The following is a 20670-nucleotide window of genomic DNA, read 5'->3' as shown; positions in this document are numbered from 1 at the left end:
AATTTACTATTTACGGCAAGTACAGCAAATAGGAATTTTCTGCATAAGATAGTAATATTTGTGTCACTCTTAAATCGAATTAAGGTAAGAAGAGTAACTTATTCTAAAGAAAATACAAAAGGAAAGTAGAGCTGTTCTACAGATACGGCAAGACTCATAAAGATGGTACGAGACTGATAAAAATTTTGGAAACTTCTTTTTCTTTTCGTCACTTCACTAACGAACACATTTCGAACAAATCTAAAACCCATGCCATCCCTTGGCCCCGGTCTTTCCAATCATTTTTCTGTGCACATCACTGCACCTGTCCAGGACATCACTGGGTGGGAATCCAACAACGAAGAAAATACCAAAGGAGCTCCCATAACCAGGCACAATCCTTGCCTGAAGACAGAATCAGTGACTCTGGGGGTTAGGGTGGCCCCCCCCAGGCAAAGATGTAATCAGAAACCAGAAAGAATCTACCCGGTGAGGAGCTACAATCAATTTTTCAAGAACAGTCCCCAGACTCAAGACAGGATGTCTTTCAACTTTTCTGTATCTTCGAAATATTTCATGACAAAATGTTGAAAAGCCGCCACCAAAGGATAAGCAAGGGAAGACACTGTTACTATGCTACTCTGGAGGACTTTAATTATAAAATCAACTTACCAGTAGTAGATTTTTATCAGCGCTGAAGGCCACAGGAGAAACGAGGCTACAAATGCCAGGATTGGGATGGCCAGAGTCCCGCCCGCGATCACAAACATGTTAACCACGTCAAGGTCCATCCTGCTCTTCAGGACTGGCGGACACCTGCAGGGCTGAAGAGAGTCAATACTGAAACTCTGTCTCAAGAGAAAAGGTGAAGCAGCAAAGTGGGAGACAGAAGGACCCGGAATGAGAATAAAGGTCAGGAGGGAACAAAAGCTGACAAGTGCTTAAAATATCTAAATTGTTATAACAAATAAATAGAACAAAGAACCCCTGAAGAGGGTCCTGGATTTTTTTTTTAATAAAGGACACTGTTAAAACCATTGGGGAAATCTGAGTAAGGACCAGATACGAGATAATATTATTGTTTCAGAGACACAATTCCTGAGTGGGGGATGAAATCGTGGTAATGTCTGCATGTAGGAGAATATCTTCGCTCCTGGGTGATGTCTGCTGAAGTATTAAGAGAACAGTGATATCGCCTACTCAGTGTTTGCTTCTGCCACTCACTTTTAAAAACTGAGGGGAAAAAATGTGGCGAGGAGGGGAGAAGAGAGAACATTAGAACAAATATGATAATGTTAACCACTGGTGAATCTAGGTGCAGCTTACAAGGTAGTATTCTTTCAACTTTTCTGAAAGATTGCAATTTTTAAAAATTAAAAGTTAGAAGGGCGCCTGGGTGGCTCAGCGGGTTAAGCCTCTGCTTTCGCCTCTGGTCATGGTCTCAGGGTCCTTGAATAGAGGCCCTCATCGGGTTCTCTGCTCGGTGGGGGGCCTGCTTCCCCCTCTCTCTCTGCCTGTGTCTCTACTTGTGATTGCTCTCTCTCTCTCTCTGTCAAATAAATAAATAAAAGTCTTAAAAAAAAAAATAAAAGTTAGAGAGGACAGGGGCACTTAAGTGGCTCTGTTGGTTGGGCATCTGACTCTTGATATTGCCTAATGTCATGATCTCAAGGTTGTGGGATCGAACCCTGCACAGGGCTCTGCGCTCTGCAGAGTCTGCTTGAGATTCTCTCTCTCCCTTTCTCTCTGCCCCTCCCTCCACTTCTGCTCCAAATAAACAAATAAAATCTTTTAAAAAAGAGAAGACAGAGAACCTAAAAGACTGAGATGAAAACAACATACGTGTGCACGTGAATGCTACCACCAGCCAGTAGGGTGGGTAATGCCATTAGGTTCACCTAAGGTGAGAAACTAGAAGCTGGGTGTCAGGAATAGAGGAAAGACTTGGGTTTCACGGTCTACCTCTTAAAGCGTTTGGTTCTTTATCACTTACACATGTACGGCCTATTCAAAAATAAACACTATATAATAAAAAGTCAGGAGGGAACAAATCCCAACAGCAGAGTTTCCAGCGCACGTCCTGAGGTCTTCCAGCAGACTCACCGGGCACATCTCAAAGCTAGAATGTGGGCACCAGGAGAATGGGGGTTACTGTGTGTCTCCAGGATCCAGACAAGGGCCTGACACATTTCTAGGTGCTCTAGAAACCAGAGGTGAATCAGTAGCCCCCACTCTGTTCTGTCTTAGGAGTTCACAACATGGTTCGTTTTCTCATGAAATGAGAAATCGTGCAAGTCCCATCATCCTCTCTAATCAAGAAAAGAACTCCTGCAAGGACGGGTGCCGGGTGGGGGTGGGTGGCCTGCAACCCGAGGGTTCCCAGCTGCCTAAGACCAAACCTACATTTCACCAAACAAAACAAAGACTTCTTTAAGAAAAAGTGTGAATATCCAGCAAATCCCGCCCTTCCTTGTGAAATGGAAGAGATCTCTCCCATATGCCCCCATTGACATATGAAATATGTCAACTGAGACATATTTCAATATTATAATGAATTCATGATGGTGACGATGTGACCTCACTGAACACAAGGGCCAGATGATAAATATTTTGGCACTGGGAGCCCTACAGGGTCTGTCACAACTACTTGACCTGCCACTGTAGTGAGAAAGCAGTCACACCCAGCATGTAATAGGTGGGACGGATTGTATGCCAATCTTTTTTTTTTTTTAAGATTTTATTTATTTATTTGACAGATAGAGATCACAAGTAGGCAGAGAGGCAGGCAGAGAGAGAGGAGGAAGCAGGCTCCCTGCCGAGCAGAGAGCCCGACGCGGGGCTCCATCCCAGAACCCTGAGATCATGACCTGAGTCGAAGGCAGAGGCTTAACCCACTGAGCCACCCAGGTGCTCCTGTATTCCAATCTTTATTAGAAACAGGCTGCATGCTGAATTTGGCCAGCGGGCTAAAAGTGATCAACACTTAGTCAAGCACACCAAGCCCTATCCAACAGGCAAGGTGGGTGTTTCTGCCACTTCATAGGCTGAGAAAACTAAGGCACACAGAGGTTAAGTGACTTGCCCAAGGTTACTCAGTTGGAAGAGTCATGATTACAAAACAAGTTTCTGCTTGGACTACTCCCTTTGCACCAAGCTCTACTGTGTCTAATTTTTTTTTTTTTTTTCTAAATGGCCTTTTTCAATCTTTGTAAGCTATTTGCTGTTAAACACTCACACTAGCTGTCACTCCTAATTTCTCCATGAAGATAGAATATCTCTTTACAATTTTTTAGAATTTAAATCTTGTTAGTTAACATATAATGCAATATTGGTTTGTCCCATTTACATGTTTTGTCCCCTACAAAGGGGTTGGAGAACGAGCCCCTCACAGCCTTGGTAGGGGGAGTAGCGGGAGAGAGAGTAGAGGTGGGCCAGGTAGCTCTTTTCAGTCAGGCAGACACGCTCTGTCTGGGTACAGGGTTGAAACTGTAGGAATGAAAGCCTTCTCAGGGGCAGAAGCATTGTGTATGCTTCTCACTCAACTGTCCTCTCAATTTGTCCATCACCATAAACACATTCCAGCACTCTTAAGTCAGTGGCCTATTTCATCTTCTAGAAAGCTCTTTGAAGGTAGGGCCAATCGTCCACATTCTTTCTCAGTGCCAAGAAGAACACAAGACACAAATATGGGACAAATGAATTAGTGAAAAGCAAAGTTACGAAATGGGCTCAATCCTCTTAGTTTTAAGGGCAACCAACTATTCCCAATGATGCTGTACTTTTTCCTTCAGCAATTACAAAACTCCCCTGATACAATTTACAATACTGAAAGGCCTCAGGGTCAAGGGGTAAGCAAATTACTTTCCGGATGAAGGGAATTTTAACCAATCTGTCTGAATACTGTGGGTCACAAAAGAGTCAATGAGAATAGGACCTGTCAGCTTCAAGAAGACTTTTCCACATTACACAAAGTCCTTAAAAACCGCTGAGGGTGAGGGTTAGGGGAGGAATGCCAACCATAAGAGACTCTTAATCTCATGAAACAAACTGAGGGTTGCTGGAGGGAAGGGGGAGGGATGGATGGGGTGGCTGGGTGATGGACACTGGGGAGGGTATGTGCTATGGTGAGTGGTGTGAATTGCATAAGACTGGTGATTCACACACCTGTACCCCTGGGGCAATAATACATTATATGCTAATAAAAATAATTAAAAAAAAAAAAAAAGCTGCTGAGGACTATCACGAATTCTGATTTCTGAGCTGCAGGAAGTTAATTACATGATGCTCCTTTAGACTAGGAATGAGAACATTTTATGCCCAAGGCCATGACATCAGAGGCCCTGACACTGGAGATGGCAGCCCCATAAGGTATGACTGTCAAAAAGAGATGTCACAGCTTTGTCAACACCGGGCTGGCCCCGTCAGTCCGGGTAAGGTTTTCTTTGGAGCCACCTTCTGCTTCATTGCAGAATGAAGTCTTGGATGAAGAGCTTCTGTACAGCGTGGCTGGTTTAGCAAGGCTTGACGTATAACGGAGAAGCCTGCACACTTTCCCTGACCAGGTCAAATGTAGACTGGCCCCAAGTGAAGATATTAATGCTTTCCGTATTTTCCTTTAAGATTTTTTTTTGGGGGGGGGGGGGTGCCTGGGTGGCTCAGTGGGTTAAGCATCTGCCTTCGGCTCGGGTCATGGTCCCAGGGTCCTGGGATCAAGCCCCACATCAGGCTCTCTGCTCAGCGGGGAGTCTGCTTCTCCCTCTCCCTCTGCCTGTCTCCCTGCTTGTGCTCTGTCTCTCTCTCAAATGAATAAATAAAATCTTCAAAAAAAAATTTTTTTTTTTTTAAATAATCTCTACATCCCACATGGGGCTCAAACTCAGAACTCCGAGATCAAGAGGTGCATGCTGTTCTTATTGAGCCAGCCAGGCGTCCCCTGAATGCTCTGTACACGTCAGGAGTAGGGGACTATCCCTACCCTCTACATCATCCCTCATGTTATTTATTTATTTATTTATTTGAAGATTTCTTTTTAAAAGATTTTACTTATTTGTCAGAGAGAGCAAGAGAGTGCAAGCAGGGGGGGGGGGGGGCAGAGGAAGAAGCAGGCTCCTCATGGAGCAGGGAGCCCAATGTGGATCTCAATCCCACGATGCCGGGATCATGACCGAAAGCAGACGCTTAGCCAACTGAGCCACTGAGGCGTCCCATCATTCTTCATTTTGAAAGGGAGTTGCCCCAGCTTTCCTTTAAAAAGGCAGCTCTCCTACCCTGCTGAGGTTTGTTTATAGGGTACTCTATGTACCCAAAGGAGAGGCTGGGGACAGAAAAACGGAACCCCTGTGAACCTGGAACCACCAATGATGGAAAGTCTGCTGCAGGGTGGAAAATAGAGCCGGTGAAGGATGGGCCCCGTTCAGCTGATGCCTGCAAAATGACATCAGGGAGCAGGAGAGTACTAAATAATGCTCAGCTCAGGGAGCAGGAGAGTGCTAAATAATGCTCAGGGCTACACAGCATTACCCAGGTAACATAACACCGACATCCATACTGAGAAGTTGGCTTTGGGCTCTTTGTCAGTTCTGCCGAGGTCAACGGAACTCTCAGTATGCTGTTATTAGATAACCTCTCCAAGACTTCCCCTCCCACAAGCAACAGTGCCTAGCTACTTAATAACATGGTTTCTTTGTGTTGCTTTTTAGGGTTTCTTTCTTCCTTCCTTCCTTTTCTTTCCGGAAGATCCAATCGTATTTATTAAGCCATTCATGAATGGGGTAGCATCCCATCTAGCAAGTGGAGAGATATTTTTAATTCATGGTAGGGACACAAATTAATTTTGAACACTAAGTTAAAAGGAGTCAATTTTAAGAAAAATGCAATATATGGGTCTTGTGACAATCATAATGGAGATAGAGGAATGGCTGCCACTTGGGCAGATTCACCTGAGGGCTGGGCCCAAGCAGGCTGGGGCTGGAACATTCCAGCAGATTCTCTCCTACCAGGCTCTTCTATATACCAGCTGCAAGGGCTTGGTTTCCTCAATAATTAAGTAAGAATGTTCATCCAAGTCACCTGTGCAGTCTTTTCCTATTCTGAAGACTTAAAATGTTTCTGAAATTATGCCAGGCAATTAAAGAGGAGGATCTGGTTTGCCCCCCTCAAGAATCTTGTTCCTTGCTGCATGTTCCCAGAACCTAAAACAGTACCAGGGAAATTATCTGTGCCTTGACAATGCATATTGCCTGAATTATCGAAAAAGGTTGAAAAAGGCGGTAAAAAAAATGTACTCTTTTTACGTATCTTGTAAATAAAAACACCGCATCCCACGGTTAATGATAATGATGTCCGTGGCCTCGTGGCACTGTGTGAAGAGAAGATACTTTAGGAAGAAGAGAGCTGGCTGCTAGGACACCAGGGAGAGTAACACACGCTCACATCCCAGAATGGAGCCTGCCCCCTGGCCTCCTCCTGTCAGCGTCCAAGTTGTGCATCCCTGAACACAGGGGCGAACACTAACTGGATAGAGGACACACCAGCAGATCCACGTACACACTGCATCTCCAAGTGCCTAGTCTGGGGTGAAAAGTAAGGCATAATGCATCACGACTGGCTTTCCATGTTCTCCCTGATTTTGAAAACTGAGAACTCTTGAGTTCCAATATGTTTATCTTAGGGTATAATGCAAAATTCTAAGAAAAAACAGAATGGGAAGCATTTTCAAAGAATCTTACCCCTACACCATCATATCTGACAGACTGAAGCCCTGATGTCTTCAAAATAATGATTATTGTAGGGGCGCCTGGGTGGCTCAGTGGGTTAAAGCCTCTGCCTTCGGCTCAGGTCATGATCTCAGGGTCCTGGGATCGAGTCCCGCATCGGGCTCTCTGCTTAGTAGGGAGCCTTCTCCCTCCTCTCTCTCTCTCTCTGCCTGCCTCTCTGCCTACTGTGATCTCTGTCAAATAAATAAATAAAATCTTTAAAAAAAAATAATGATTATTGTATCAATGACAGCAAGGCTAATTACCAGCTCCACCACCACCACAGCCAATGAGGTGAGAGCCACACCCTCCATCCATGGAGTAACCACTGGAGGCCGAAAATTCTTCCTACAATGTTTTCCACAAGGAAAATGCGAAGTTCCTAAAATCTGAGTGTAATGTCCAAGCCCTGAAATATTGTTGCAACCACCCAAAGCTGTTTTTTGAAACTAGGTTCTTGTCAAGGTAAACCAATCCCTCAAAACCATCACTAAAGATCAATAGCTAGAAAAAATACTAAAATGGTTAGAATTCTCTTATGTGGAGGCCCCAGGACTTGATGAAACAATAATTCAAGAAATGGGAAGCTTTTTTTTTTTCCTAAAGTAATCTCTACACCCAACATGGGGCTTGAACTCATGACCCCACGATTAAGAGTCACATGCTCTTCTGAGTGAGTAAGCTGGGCACCCCAAGAAATGGGCAGTTCTAACTTCTTGTCATATAGATTATCTCCAACATGGAGGAAAATCACACTGAAATTTCCAAATAAGTAGTTAAGCTTGCCCACTCATCACTGAAAGCATGGTATGGCCCCTAGGATTCCTGCCACGAGGTGCCCAACTCTATGCCCACCTTGTCTTATTGTCCCACAGTGCAGTCTGGCTGAGTCCATTCATCTTCTGTGCTTTGCAGTTCTCACAGCCCTACTATTGATTAACCATTAATTAATTATTTTATTTTATTTTTTTAAAGATTTTATTTATTTATTTGACAGACCACAAGCAGATCACAAGCAGGCAGAGGGGAAGGCAGAGAGAGAGGAGGAAGCAGGCTCCTTGCGGAGCAGAAAGCCCGATGCGGGGCTCGATCCCAGGACCCTGAGATCACGACCTGAGCCAAAGGCAGAGGCTTAACCCACTGAGCCACCCAGGCGCCCCTAATTAATTTTTTTAAAGTAGGCTCCATGCCCAATGTGGAGCTTGAACTGTGACCCCGAGATCAAGAGTTAACACGCCCTATTGACTGAGCCAGCCAGGTGCCTCTGACTGTTGAAACGAGCACACCTGGCCTGAGATGCTCTCCTCTCTCTCCCCCTTTATATTCCCATGATGTTCTCCTCTCCTGATCTTCCCATCATGCTCTCCTCATCCTGTCATCTGATACTCCCAAAATGCTCTCCTCACAGTCTTCCTTGGAGAGCTCTCCATCCCTACATCCTCCTCCACTCCCTCCTTCAGGAAATTCGAAACTCAACATGCCTGGCCAAAAACCCCCTTCCAGACTTTTCTAAAAGTCTGCCTGAGCACATGCATGACCCAACAGTCTCACCATGTCCCAGACTCATCTCTCCCCCTTCTCATTCATTTCTGCCGACAGTCTCCCCAGTTGATCTACCCTCCCAGACTCTGATACATCTTTCACTCTTCCCACTCCTGTTACACAGAGCTGGAGGGGCGCCAGCACTGGAGCCAACTTGTGGGAGTCTAGACAGACTATGGCGTTCAACGCCTGACTATTTAAATTTAACTAAATAAAATTCAGAGTTCAGTTCTTCAGTCATACCTGTCACATTTTAAGAGCATGGTAGAGCCACACAGGAAGAGGAATATAGCTTGGGCGGGGGGGTGGTGGTGGTGGTTTATACCTCTGAAAGCTTCCTGCCACCAATCTCTGAGGCTGATGTTGTCCAACATAACCTAGCAATGCGGGGGAGGAAGACAAAACTCCAGCAGGTGTGAGTCAGACCACAGCTCCCTCAGCCGTTGCCCTGGGTCCAGATCCTCATTTCTTCTTGCTCCTCTTCTGTCTCATCCCTAACACTAGTTGCCAGGGGAACCATCACACTTCCCACCATACATTAGGCTGCCCTGGTTGAATGTGAACTCAACGATCCCAACCCAACTTCCTGGATCAACTTCCACATCTCTGCATGTACCCCAAGTGACCAGCTCCCGTCCCCATGTCAGCCCCGCAGAGCCTCCTGCTCTGTCTTTCCTCAGGCTGTTCCCTTCATGGGGAGGAACCCCATGTCCTGGCTGCTAGATGAATTCCTCTCCACTTTCGGGGCTAATTCAAGCAACACACTCCCCAGGAAAGCGCCCTGATTCCCTCACAGAGGCTCAGATCTTCCAGACTCCCTTGAAGCTCAGAGCCCTGCTCCTGGCACAGTCTTTGAGAACTGTCCGTAGTGGGCACGTCTCTGCCCTTCAGGGACCCAAACCCCTCCCCATCAGACCTACTGAACCAGAAAAATCACCCACCACAAGTTGGCCTGGGAGGGGTTTTGAGGAAGCTTACAGAGGGGACCCAAGCTCATTAAGGGCTGCCTTTTTTTTTTTTTTTGTAATCGACAGTGTTAAAAATCCATACTCACTCTTCAAAGAACACGGCCTTCTTTCCCAACTGCTACTGGCTCTGGCAGAAGCGAAAATGAGATTCTGGAATCACAGGAAAGAAAATGACAAAGCATTAAATCATATTAGAGCACATGAATGAAGTGCTAACAGCCACAGAATGCGGAAAGCAAGGCGGAGCGCTCTCCTGGGCACGGGCAGAGTACAAATATCCCACAGCTTTATAGCCTACCTCTGGTTCAAGTCACCCACCCCAATTAAGCAACCGGCACAAAGGGCAGGGTGTGTCAGATAATGAGACCCAGCGAGGAAGGCACACAGGAAGTCAAGGAGAAAGTCCAGGGGATCCGCATCAAGAGGACAGAGCAGGGACTGACCTGGTGATATCTGGGAGGCAGTGGGAGAAAGGTAATGGCGTGCGGGGATGTAAATAAAGACTGACTCTCACCTTCTCCACTCAGGATTAGGGTTTACCTCAAAGTTGTACTCAGAAAGGAATGAGAAGGGGCGCCTGGCTGGCTCAGTGGGTAGGGCATGCAACTCTTGATCTCAGGGTTGTGAGTTTGAGCCCCATGATGGGTGTAGAGATTACTTAAAAGTTTAAGAAAAATTTTTTTAAAAGGAGAAAGGAAGGAGAGAAGAAGGTAGCAACCAGTGGACAAATGAGGATCAGGTTCCTCCCAGAGTGGTTAGTGAGAGGGCACCCCACAGTTAAAATCAGCACTGGACAGAAAGCCAATGGCAAAGGCACCACAGCAAGAGAATGAGGAGCCGGGCAAGGGAAGGGAAATCCACAAAACCCCTGAACTCTTTCAGGGGAGTCAGTGAGGAACCATGGAACCATGGAGGTTCTAGAAGGAAAGAGACCTGTTTGAAAATACCTCCACGGGGAATGTCTAAGTCAGATATAAGACACAGAGGCCGTAACAAGAAGATGAATATGTTCACCACATGAAATGCTTTCAAACGCCACAGGGAAAGAGAGACCCTGAGCAAGATCAAGATTTGTCAATACAAATCAGAGGCAACAGACTAATTTCCTGAATGTAAAGAAGGTTCCTCCTACATATCAATTAAAACAACCAAAAATCCAACAGAAAAAGGGACAAATGACCTGAGCAGCCAATTGACCAGAAAGGAAAAGACTCCTGAACATACAAAAAGACCCTCGATCTCATTTATAATAAGAAAAATGCTAAACCTACAAGGTAATGGCTTGATTTATCACACTGGCAACGAACAACAAGTTCACTAACAGACCACTGCCGAGGCTGAGGGGAACAGGCGCTCTTCCGTAGGTGCAACTTCTATTCTCATCAACATGCTCTATGCATGGCGATCCGGTAAAAATCCGAGGCAATGTAAACCATTCTTTCGACCTGATCGTCTCACTTCTAAGAGTCTGTGTTTTATACCTAATTTGTGATATCCCACTTGTGCAAGTTAGTTGTTCCAGCAGGAATCTGTCATGGCCAAAGACTGGAATTAATGCATATGCCCACTTCGGGGGGAGGGGGGGCTGTTAAGTAAATGATGGTGTAACTTTGTAAAGGTGTATTAGGTATAGCCATTAAATACAAGTAAAATTAAATGTGAGCCATTAAAATAATAACCTCCAGGGTTCATTATTAATTCAAAAAGCAAAGAACAAGGCCACCTGGGTGGCTTAGTCAGTTGAGTGTCCAACTCTTGATTTAGGCTCAGGTCATGATCTCAAGGTCATGAGACTGGGCTCCACTGCCGGCTTTGTGCAGGTGTGGAGGTTGCTTAAGATTCTCTCTCTCCCTCTACTGCTCCCTGCCTCTAAAACAAACAAACAAACAAACAAACAAACAAAGCCCCAGGAACGTAGAGAGTGGACAGAGTAACACCTCTTGCATTAAAGGAGAGAGGAGTGAAAAAGGACAGGGAGGTAGAAAGAGGAGATGTAGTGTTTATGTATGTGTGAAATATTTCTGGGTGGATACATAAGAAACTGGCTGCCACTGGGAAGGGAAACTGGGAGGTTAGAGAGAGAAGAGGAAGGCTTGTCACTGATAACCCTTTGTATCTTTTGAGTTGCTACTATGTATGTGTATAAGGTTTTCTCTACTTTATTACAAAGTATAATATAAAGTCCTCAAATAGAATGGTGTACCCTGCATTGTCCTATATAGCAGCCACTATCCACCTGTGACTTTAAATTGATCAAAATAAAATAAAATGAAAAATTCAGTTCCTCCTTGCATTAGTCACATTTCATGTGCTCAAGGGCCGCATGTGGCTACCAGACTGGACAGTGGACATAGAGATCATTTTCATAATCACAGAGTTCTCCTGGCCAGTCCTGTACTCTGTGTTAGTTAAAATGGCCCAAACCTTAATTGTTTCACATGGTAAGGGAAGAAGCACAAATGTGAAGGCTGTTAGCCTGCAAATCTCTCTCCCTGTACACAAGCTATAAAAACCAGGCTGCCTCCCAAGATAACAAAGACCAGGAAGGGCTCCTGTCCTGTGTGACTATCCAAAGGTTAAGTCAGTTTGACATGAACTTCAGTCCTCAAAGGTCGAAGTCCAGCACTCTAAGAAGACAAGGATTTCCATCCTGCAACCAGACCCTTGCATGAACTGGAAATGCATAGCTCCTTGGCGGCTCTGGGAGAGGTACTAATAAGAGGAGCCCTTGGTCCCACTTGGTGTCAAAGTGCCAGCAACTGGTGCCCTCTGGGGGTTCTTACTTAAGAACCAGCCAAGCCCACAGCCCCTCTCCTTTTTTTCTCCCACCTGGGGCAGCTCTGTGGGCAAGGAAACTCAGCCTAACCAGGCTGGTCCTGTGGGCAGGGAATTGGAGAACCAGATAATCATGCTACCTGATTCTCTGGAGAAAGGACACAGGCAGAGACGGGGGAAAGGCAGGCAGCAGAATCAGGGGCTCAGCTGGAAGGTAAGTGGCTTATATATTTGGCAGCAGATCTTCTAAAAAATCGTACTAGCCAAGAAACAGGGCAATAACATACCCAACATGTGACCTGACCTAGCCGAGCACCTTCAAAATATTGGCCTGGGGTGGGGGTGGGGGTGTCATGATCTAGACTGATGAAAGTCTGACCTAACTGCCTGATTGAAATCATGTTGAAAACAAGAAAACCCTCCAGAAATCTCCTGCTGGATCAAAGAAGTCCCAAAGTCACTTGACCTTTCACCTCCGAAGAACCCAGCATCTTCAGTCTAAGGGAGCCCAGGACCAGCTTTGATTTCAGCACTTGGCTCTTGCAGATTGAATGCACGGTCATCGGCCGAGGTCACCTCTCAGAAGTAAAGTGCTAGAAAGAGCATCACTTAAGTGATTATTTTCCACATGACTGAAAGGAATTAAAATAGCCCTCTCTATGGGTACGCAGTGGCACAGGGCCTAAAATAGAACCTCAGCACCCAAAACACAGTCTCCCATTGCTCAATCTGTACTTCTCAATAAAAGGAAAAGCAAGAAGATTAAAGAGGGTTTTGTCATTTCTAAAGGAGGTGAAGTTGGTCCATAGCATTTTCTACCTGCAGGAACAAAGTCTGGGTTAGACAGAAGGGAGCCCTGTTATTAAGAGCCTGGAGGTTTTTTATCAGGACAAGATTTCTGGCTTCCAGCAGAGGCTCAGCATTCAGGGCCCTTTGTGAGCTGGTCCCCACCTTCTTTCTAGCAGAATCTCCTCCCATAGGAGATCTCTGTGCCCCCGGAGAATTAGCATCCCAAAAAGGGACCAGCAGTGAAGCCACACAGGGAAGTTCACAGTCAAGAAGAAAACAAACAAACAAAACAAAAAACAAAAAACAAAGCTCAGTTTAGAACTTAATCCAAATAAAAAACAAAAGAAAAAAATCAAATGAAATTTTTTTAAAAGATTTTATTTGACAGAGAGACAGCGAGAGGGAGGGAGGGAGAGAGAGAGAGAGAGAGAGAGAGAAAACACACAAGCAGGGGGAGTGGAAGAGGGAGAAGCAGGCTTCCTGCTGAGCAGGGAGTCAGATGCGGGGCTCATTGCGGGGCTCCATGGAGGACTCTATCCCAGGACCCTGAGATCACAACCTGAGCCAAGGGCAGAGGCTTAACAACTGACCACCCAGGCACTCCAACCAAATGTATTTTAAAAGCAAGAGTAAATATCGAGCAAAATAAAAGCAAGGTCATAACTGAAATCCTGTGCTAATTCTTAAAGAGTAAGTCTCACGTGGACTGTCTTAGAGCATGATAAATCCTTCCGGTTAGCATTTGGTGATCACAGTGCTAAAGAGGATGTTTTTGCAAACATACCTTATTGATCTCTCAAGGGCTTAATTCTTTGATTTTCAAAGAACTGATTTTTGAATTCAGTTTTACCCCTTCTGTTCATCAGGTCTCACGGTGCCAGACCCTCATCTATTACTGCCTTGACATGTCATTCAATCAGTTCTCCAACATCACTTGCACACTCTCTCACAAGAGTTCCAATTTCACTTTCCACTCCTTGTCCTGTACGGATTTTTGCAAAACATCCCAGGAGCTGGGAGAGACAGACAACCAAGACCTCGGTGCTCCTGGAGCCGGGCTAAACAGCAGGGTTGAAAACAGAGGGAGAGATGACGGCGTGGGACCTCAGTATGTAAGTGGCAAGTTCATTACTGAACATCTTCGTCTGATGATGACTTGCTTCCCCTCTGTGACCTGGAAACTGTGGGGAATCAGGTACCAGAGATGCTGATAGTCTGACTCTCTGGAGACTGTGAACTGGTTTTTTATTTCTCTCCATTTCCCCCATTCTCTCTCCTGGGAAGATACCCTTGACCTACCCCTGTTTTCTCCTTTATAAGTCTTTCCGACAGCGCTAGGAGTTATCTCCCTCAATGTACCTTCCCTCAACCACCACCACCCCAACCCCAGTCATTAGTAACCTCCATGCCTCAGGTATTTTATAGGGATGCTTCTCTCTCCTGGCCCTGCTGATCTGTGCCTTTACGCACGGGACCCGTGAGAACACAGCTATACCCTCCACTAGGCTGCAAGTCTCCAAGAGGAGTCTCACTACATCTCTGCATCTGCCACAGCACTTCCGGACACACAGTGCCTTGCCCCTTGGAGGGCACTTAGTTAATACCAAAGGAGAAGCTAGGAGGTCATGAATCAACAGGGCTTCCCACTAATGCCATCAAGGCCACTCCTTCACTTTGTTCATGATGGTCACCAACAAAGTAAACATTCTTCATCAGAGCGCTGAGTTCCTGAGGCCTTCTCCAGATGGGTGGTTGCGACCCAGAGAAGTTAAGCAAGCTGTCCAACATCACACAGCTCTTCTCTGCCTCCAATCCACCAGTGGCTCACAGTGGCCCTCAGCATGATTTACAAGGCTACGTAGGATACATTTAATACCTGCCTGTCTCTCAAGCATTATCGTCTTCTATCATCCCCCTACACCTCTTTCCTTGAATGAGCCACCATCCCTGATCAGTCATACTCTTTCACACCTCCAAGCCTTTGGCACACATGGTGTTTTTCTCCCTGGCATGCCTTTTCTACCTCCTGCCTGGTGAGTTCCAGCTCACTCCACAAGTCTTGGCCATGAAGCAAAGCCTGTCTGTAAATACTCTTCTAAGGATTCAGTTTTGTAGTTTTATAACCTGGGTTCAAATCTCTACTCTGCTACTGACCTGCTGTGTGACCTTGGCAAAGTCACTTCACCTCTTAGGGCCTCGGTAAAAGGACAATATGAGAGGGTGCATGGAGACTGCTCAAAGCAGTGACTGGCAGATAGCAAGTACTCACTCTGGACAGCTGGGAAGATCTCAATAGCCTTCCAAGACCCAGGGAGGGAGTCCAGCCACACCTCCACCTAACCCCTCCCCTCACAGTGCCACTGTGCCGGGGGGCTCTCGGACACTTGAGTCTATGGGCACGTCTGTGTTGCTAACTTTATACTCCCAGAGTCTGGCCCCTAGCTCCGGTCCCAAATTTCACCACATACAAGGCTTAAATCTTGTCCTGAGTATATCACACGGCAAACTTACCCCATGTCAACAGTCGCAGAGCCACAGCCTCTGGAAAAAAGCCTAAGGCAGGGGCGCCTGGGTGGCTCAGTGGGTTAAAGCCTCTGCCTTTGGCTCAGGTCCTGATCCCAGCTCAGCAGGGAGCCTGCTTCCTCCTCTCTCTGCCTGCCTCTCTGCCTACTTGTGATCTCGGTCTGTCAAATAAATAAATAAAATCTTAAAAAAAAAAAAAAAAAAGCCTAAGGCAAAGGCTGCTGTTACTATGGATAATTACTTAACAAAAGAATAGGATCTTAACCTGCTGCAGTGTGAGATCCTTTGCCCACACCTTTCACAGGCTGCCCTGTCCCCCTGAATCAGCAGTTTCCCTGGTGCAGCCCCAAACACATCCGAATACAGGCAGCGACCCCCTCCATGGCTTCTGGGTTTCGAAAGCCTGAGAGATGGATCAAAAAGGGTTTCTGAGGGCCCAGTTTAGGAGAGTATCTGGATCTTCCTTAAAGACATCTATATCCAAGGTCAGGGACAACTTGGGTTTGCAAAAATTGCACCTAGATTAGGGTTTCTCAACTGTGGCACCATGGACATTCTGGGCCGGCTGGCTCTTTGTTGTGGGGAGCTGTCCTATGCAAATAGGATATTTAGCAGCATGTGGGAGCCTCTAGCCATTCGAAGCTACTGCTAAGTTGTGACAAATAGAAGTGTCTCTAGACATTGACACATGCACCTGTGGGGCAAAGCTGCCCTCAGTTGAGAGCCCTTCTGGAGAAGTGAGACCATTCAACTCCGATGCTGCATTTACTGCCATAGTAAATCAATGAGGAACATTCTTAGCCACTCACCATACCTGCCTTAAAATGACATCTTCCAGTCCTCAGGGATTTTTTTTTTCCCCTAACTTCACAGTCTTGAAGGCAGTTGTTCTCAACCCTGGCTGCACAGAATCTCCCAGGGAGCATTTTAAAAATATAGATTCCAGGATACCTGCCCCACAGATTCAGATTCAATGGGCCTGGGCCAGAGGCTGGACAGGCGTATTTTTTTTTTTTCAATTCCCTAGGCGGTTCTAACATTCAGCCAAGATGGAGAAGCACTGCCGGAAGACATTGCATTTGCTTCCATCTCCTCATCCTCTGAATCTGGCAGTGTTAAAAGCCAGTGAACCAGAAAACCAGAATGAGGTTAAGGGGATTTAAGTAACATCCTTATCCTTGACAAGGAGACATCCTCAGCACACTCCATTTCTTGGCCTGCAGATGACTTGCTAGAAAGAATGGAACTTAAGCCTGTAATTATGCAGTTTGTCCATGGCCTTATTGATCTAAATGGTGCCTTCCCATAAAGCTTTCTGGGAAGATGGAAATGTTCTCTCTTTGCACTCCCTAATACAGTAGCCACTGGCCACTCATAGCTATTGAACACTTGAAATATGGCCTGTGTGACTTAAAAGAATTTTAAATTTCACTGAATTTGAATTTGATGGCCACCATATTAATAGCATGAAAAATATTTGTGTCCCTGCAGGGTCACAGAAAGAAAGTCCCATAGCTTGCTAAATGCCATGGAACAATGAAAATTTACAAAAATGTGTGCCTTAGAATACCTTAACAGTCTTAAAATTATCAAACAAGATCCTAACTTACCTTCATAGTCACATTAGGAGACATTAAAAAAAAATTTTTTTTTCAACCTGCAGATATTCCAAACGCTTAGTTTTGAAGGAGACATTCCTAGTCCTTTACTTTTGAATACTCATCACTGTAAAAAAGTGATCTAATCACCAAAATAACCAGGAGTTGCTAAAGAATATGACACAGGGAAGGTGATTTCTACTCTGAGCCGCTTACTGGTATACTACGGAAAAACACTCACCCCAGCTTTCCATCCCTCCAAATCCAAAGCAAACCTTTGATTCAAACCTCTCACCCCCAAGATAAGCCTGAACCAACACACAGTACAAACCAAGGTCACCTCTAAAAACAAGCTATTTTTTTTTCTCTCGTATCAGTAAGTTTCAGTTATTTACAATTGCACGAACTGCATTCACACACTCATTCTAGGTGTGTGAAGCCTCACAAAACTCAAAGCTCATAGATTTTTAAAGCTAAAAATCAGAAAGACGATTCTTTTTGCCAAGGCAATGGATGGTTTAGAGTCGAAGAAAGTGTCACAGGCCTTTCTGAGTACACACACAAAATGCTTCCCTCAGGACACCTAGCTGGCTCAGCTGGTGGAGTGTGCAACTCTAGATTGTGGGGTTGTGGGTTCAAACCCCACATGGGGTGTAGGGATTACTTAAAGTCTTTAAAAAAAAAAAAAAAAAAAGCTTTCCTCTCCTTTGGTGAGATTCCTCTGGCCCACCTCTAAGCAGTCAGTGTGAGTCACTGAGTAATGATTTAATGTCTCTAGTAATTCAAAGTGGGGGCCAACACTCACTCTTCATAATAGCTGCTGCTTACTGAGTGCTCAGCACAGGCTGGGCTGTGTGCTTTATCTTATCTAAATCTTCCCACTGCCCTCTGAAGCAGGTGCCATTACCAGAAGTTAAGGCTCAGAGAGGTGAGGTAATAGGCGTCTGGCCACACAGCTAGCAGTGGTAGCAGGGGGATTTGGACCCAAGTTTCTGATTTTCTGGTGGGAATCCTCTGGGTTAAAAAAAAAAAAAATTATGTAATTATAATGTTGGGTGACATGCTGAGCCATTCTCCCATGATCAGGCTGTAGCTCAATGAAGGGAGTCCGGTGTTGTGGGGTTCAGAAATTCTGAGCCTATCCTTACTTTGGAAACCGCACCATACACCCATGGACCTCTTTCTTTCTCTCTCTCTCTTTGTCCTGGGGCGTCACCAGGCAGATGGTTAGACGGGTACTGGGGAGTGCTTCCGATCCTGCCAGCACAGGTGCACCAGAAAGCATAGGCAGACACATGCAGCTAGAACTTCTCAAATGCCATCATGGGGGTAGAAGGTAAAGATCCCAGTTATAAGAGGAGGAATCAGAGGTGCTTCCCGGAGAGAACTGCTGAGCTGGAGCTAAGGGGCAGGTACGACCGAGGCATCAGATTCCAAGGAGGGCATTCCTAAAGGAGAGGACAGCCTAAGCAAAGACTTCAGCTCACCTGCCTGGGTTATAGCAAAGCAAGCAGAGCAGGAAGGGGGAGATCAGGATGCAAACAGGGAAGGGAAGAGAATCTCCAGGGCCTAGGCTGATGGGCTGGGGCAGAACTGGGAGCGCAGGAAGTAAGGACTTACCATCCCAGGACATGTTTAGCATCCCAGCCCTGGTACTTCCTAGCTGTGGGGCCTCCAGCATACCCCTTCTCTCTGGGCATCAGTCTACCCAGGGAGGACACCCAGGACCCCATGCTAGTCTGAGAACCCACTTTTAGAAAAATTGGTCCTAAGAACACAGGTTATCAATTTCTCATATTTCTAACTTTCTATGTTATGAAAATGTTGATAAAAATTTATTAGTTACAATTGGGTAAAAATTAAGTTTAATGGTTCAGAATAGGGGGTTTGAGGTCAGATTCCCTGTGTGTCCTGGGAAGAGGACACATTCTTCCTCTGGAGATGGGCATAACATTGGTACCTCCCTCATGCATGGAGATGTTGGGAGAAGAAAAGCAGGTAATCTTCTAAAGGTGCCAGACCTAGGGTCCAGCAACCAGTATACTTGCGTATTCTATGTCAGCTATTACTTACAATATTATAAACTCTTAACTTCCAACCAGGTAGACTAGCCATGAGGGAGAGGAGAGGAAAATGCTGACCTCCAGTCCAAGCTGAAACCTCCTCTTAATCAACCAAACTCTGAGGCACAGGAAGGGCTCCAGGTACATATCCCAGCTTGCACAGTTTCTAGACCCCCTAACCCCTGCAACCTCTTCTTCTTCCCTATTTCATTCACTCTCTCAACTTGGCCTCCTCACTCGAATGCGGTTACAGGGGTGCACAGCTTGCATTGCTCTGCCCTGCAGCCAGCGTTACACAATCCCAGTTTCCAAGGCTGCCAGGAAGGCAGCGAAGGTGTAGGCGGGGGATGCTGGGGGTTGTGGGGCAGCACCGGGCTGTCAGGGTGGTTGGACCAGGATCCTAACTCAAGGGTTGGCGGGAAGAGAGGGCATGAGGCCAAGAGAACTGGGGCAGACTGAGGAAAGGTGAGCTAAAGGCGGCTGGGAGTAGGTACTGGCTGGGAGAGGTCCCGAGGGGCGCTGATATCTGGGGCGGGACGGGGGTAGGTACCATTAGCTGGAAGGTCGAACTGCAACCTTTCCTCAAGAAGTGGTAGAACGAGGGTGCAGGAGCCTGAAACCATCCAGGCACCAGGAGGGGCGCACAGGGGCTGGTGCCGGAGCCAGAGGTGGGAGGCGGAGTAGAAAGAGGGTGCTGGTCCCCGACTCATCCTCACCTTGTCCCGGGGCTTAAGCGGTAGGCAGCCCGGGGAGTGAGGGCATCTGGATTCGGGAATGTCAAATCTGTCCAGGCACTGCAGGGGAGCGCGCTAGGGCTGATGCCGGAGCGAGGGAACCGAGCAGAAAGAGAGATGCAGGTCCCCGACCCATTTCGCCCCGTGTTCCGTTTGCAGGGAGGCCAGGCAGCCCCGATTCGGGAAGTGCAGGGTGGGTCAGCGGGCCCGAAAGGAGAGACCTCGGACACACACAACACCCCCCCACACCCCACTTTCAGGAGCGCATCCCCTGCCCCAGCCCGCCCCGCGGGCGCACACTCTCTCTGACCTCAGGCGCAAGGGTCGCGCCGCCGGATCCGGACGCCTGTCCTCGGCCCCCAGTCCCGCTCGCGTCCGGCAGCAGCGCTCGTGCCCGCGCCGCTCAGTTCCCGGCGCCGGGCTCCGCTGGACGCCTTAAAGGCGCAGCGCGACGGCCTGCGTCAGCCGACAGAAAAGCCGGCTCCGCCCGCGCCGGCCCCTGGCGCCGCTCCGCGGCTGTCGGGTCCGGTCTACCGCCCACCCGTCACGAGAACCCTCAGCTGCTCGGCTCCGCCGCTCCGAGCGTTCAACCCGGAGGGGCAAGTGAGGGTCTCGCACACCCCGACCTCCGCAACCTGCCGCCGAGCACCCAAGAGCTCCGGCCAGAGCGCCAGCGCCTACCGCGTTCGCGCGCCGCGCCAAGTGCGGAGCGCAGAGCCGGCCGCTCCGCCCCGCGCCGCCCCGCCCCTAAAGAGCTCTGGGGGCCGGGGAAGGGGTGGCGACCCGAGAAGCCACAGTTCCAGCGGGAGATGCCAGAGTTCGTCGAGGCATTGGTTCATGGTTCTGAGCACCTGCTGTGTGCCTGGTGCTGCCGGGCACGGGCCGTCAAAGTGACCGGATCTCTGCTCTCAGAGGGCTCCGAGGGACAGGCCCAGGTTCACAGG

General features: G+C 47.2%; 1 protein-coding gene across 1 annotated transcript in view; it reads right to left on the bottom strand.

Annotated features, from left to right (window-relative positions):
- The window catches only part of ABHD6 (abhydrolase domain containing 6, acylglycerol lipase), a 53237-nt gene extending 32800 nt beyond the window's left edge, over positions 1-20437 (bottom strand). The window contains exons 1-3 of the mRNA XM_059161315.1: positions 20037-20437; positions 9331-9394; positions 652-803 (exon numbers count right to left, since the gene is read on the bottom strand). Coding sequence (XP_059017298.1) covers positions 652-770 — 119 coding nt within the window. The 5' untranslated portion in view covers positions 771-803; positions 9331-9394; positions 20037-20437. The remainder of the gene's footprint in view (positions 1-651; positions 804-9330; positions 9395-20036) is intronic.
- Positions 20438-20670: the final 233 nt, after the last annotated feature.

Source organism: Mustela lutreola, chromosome 2 (genome assembly GCF_030435805.1).
Source record: "Mustela lutreola isolate mMusLut2 chromosome 2, mMusLut2.pri, whole genome shotgun sequence".
NCBI lineage: Eukaryota > Metazoa > Chordata > Mammalia > Carnivora > Mustelidae > Mustela > Mustela lutreola.
This window is presented reverse-complemented; position numbering and strand designations above follow the sequence as displayed.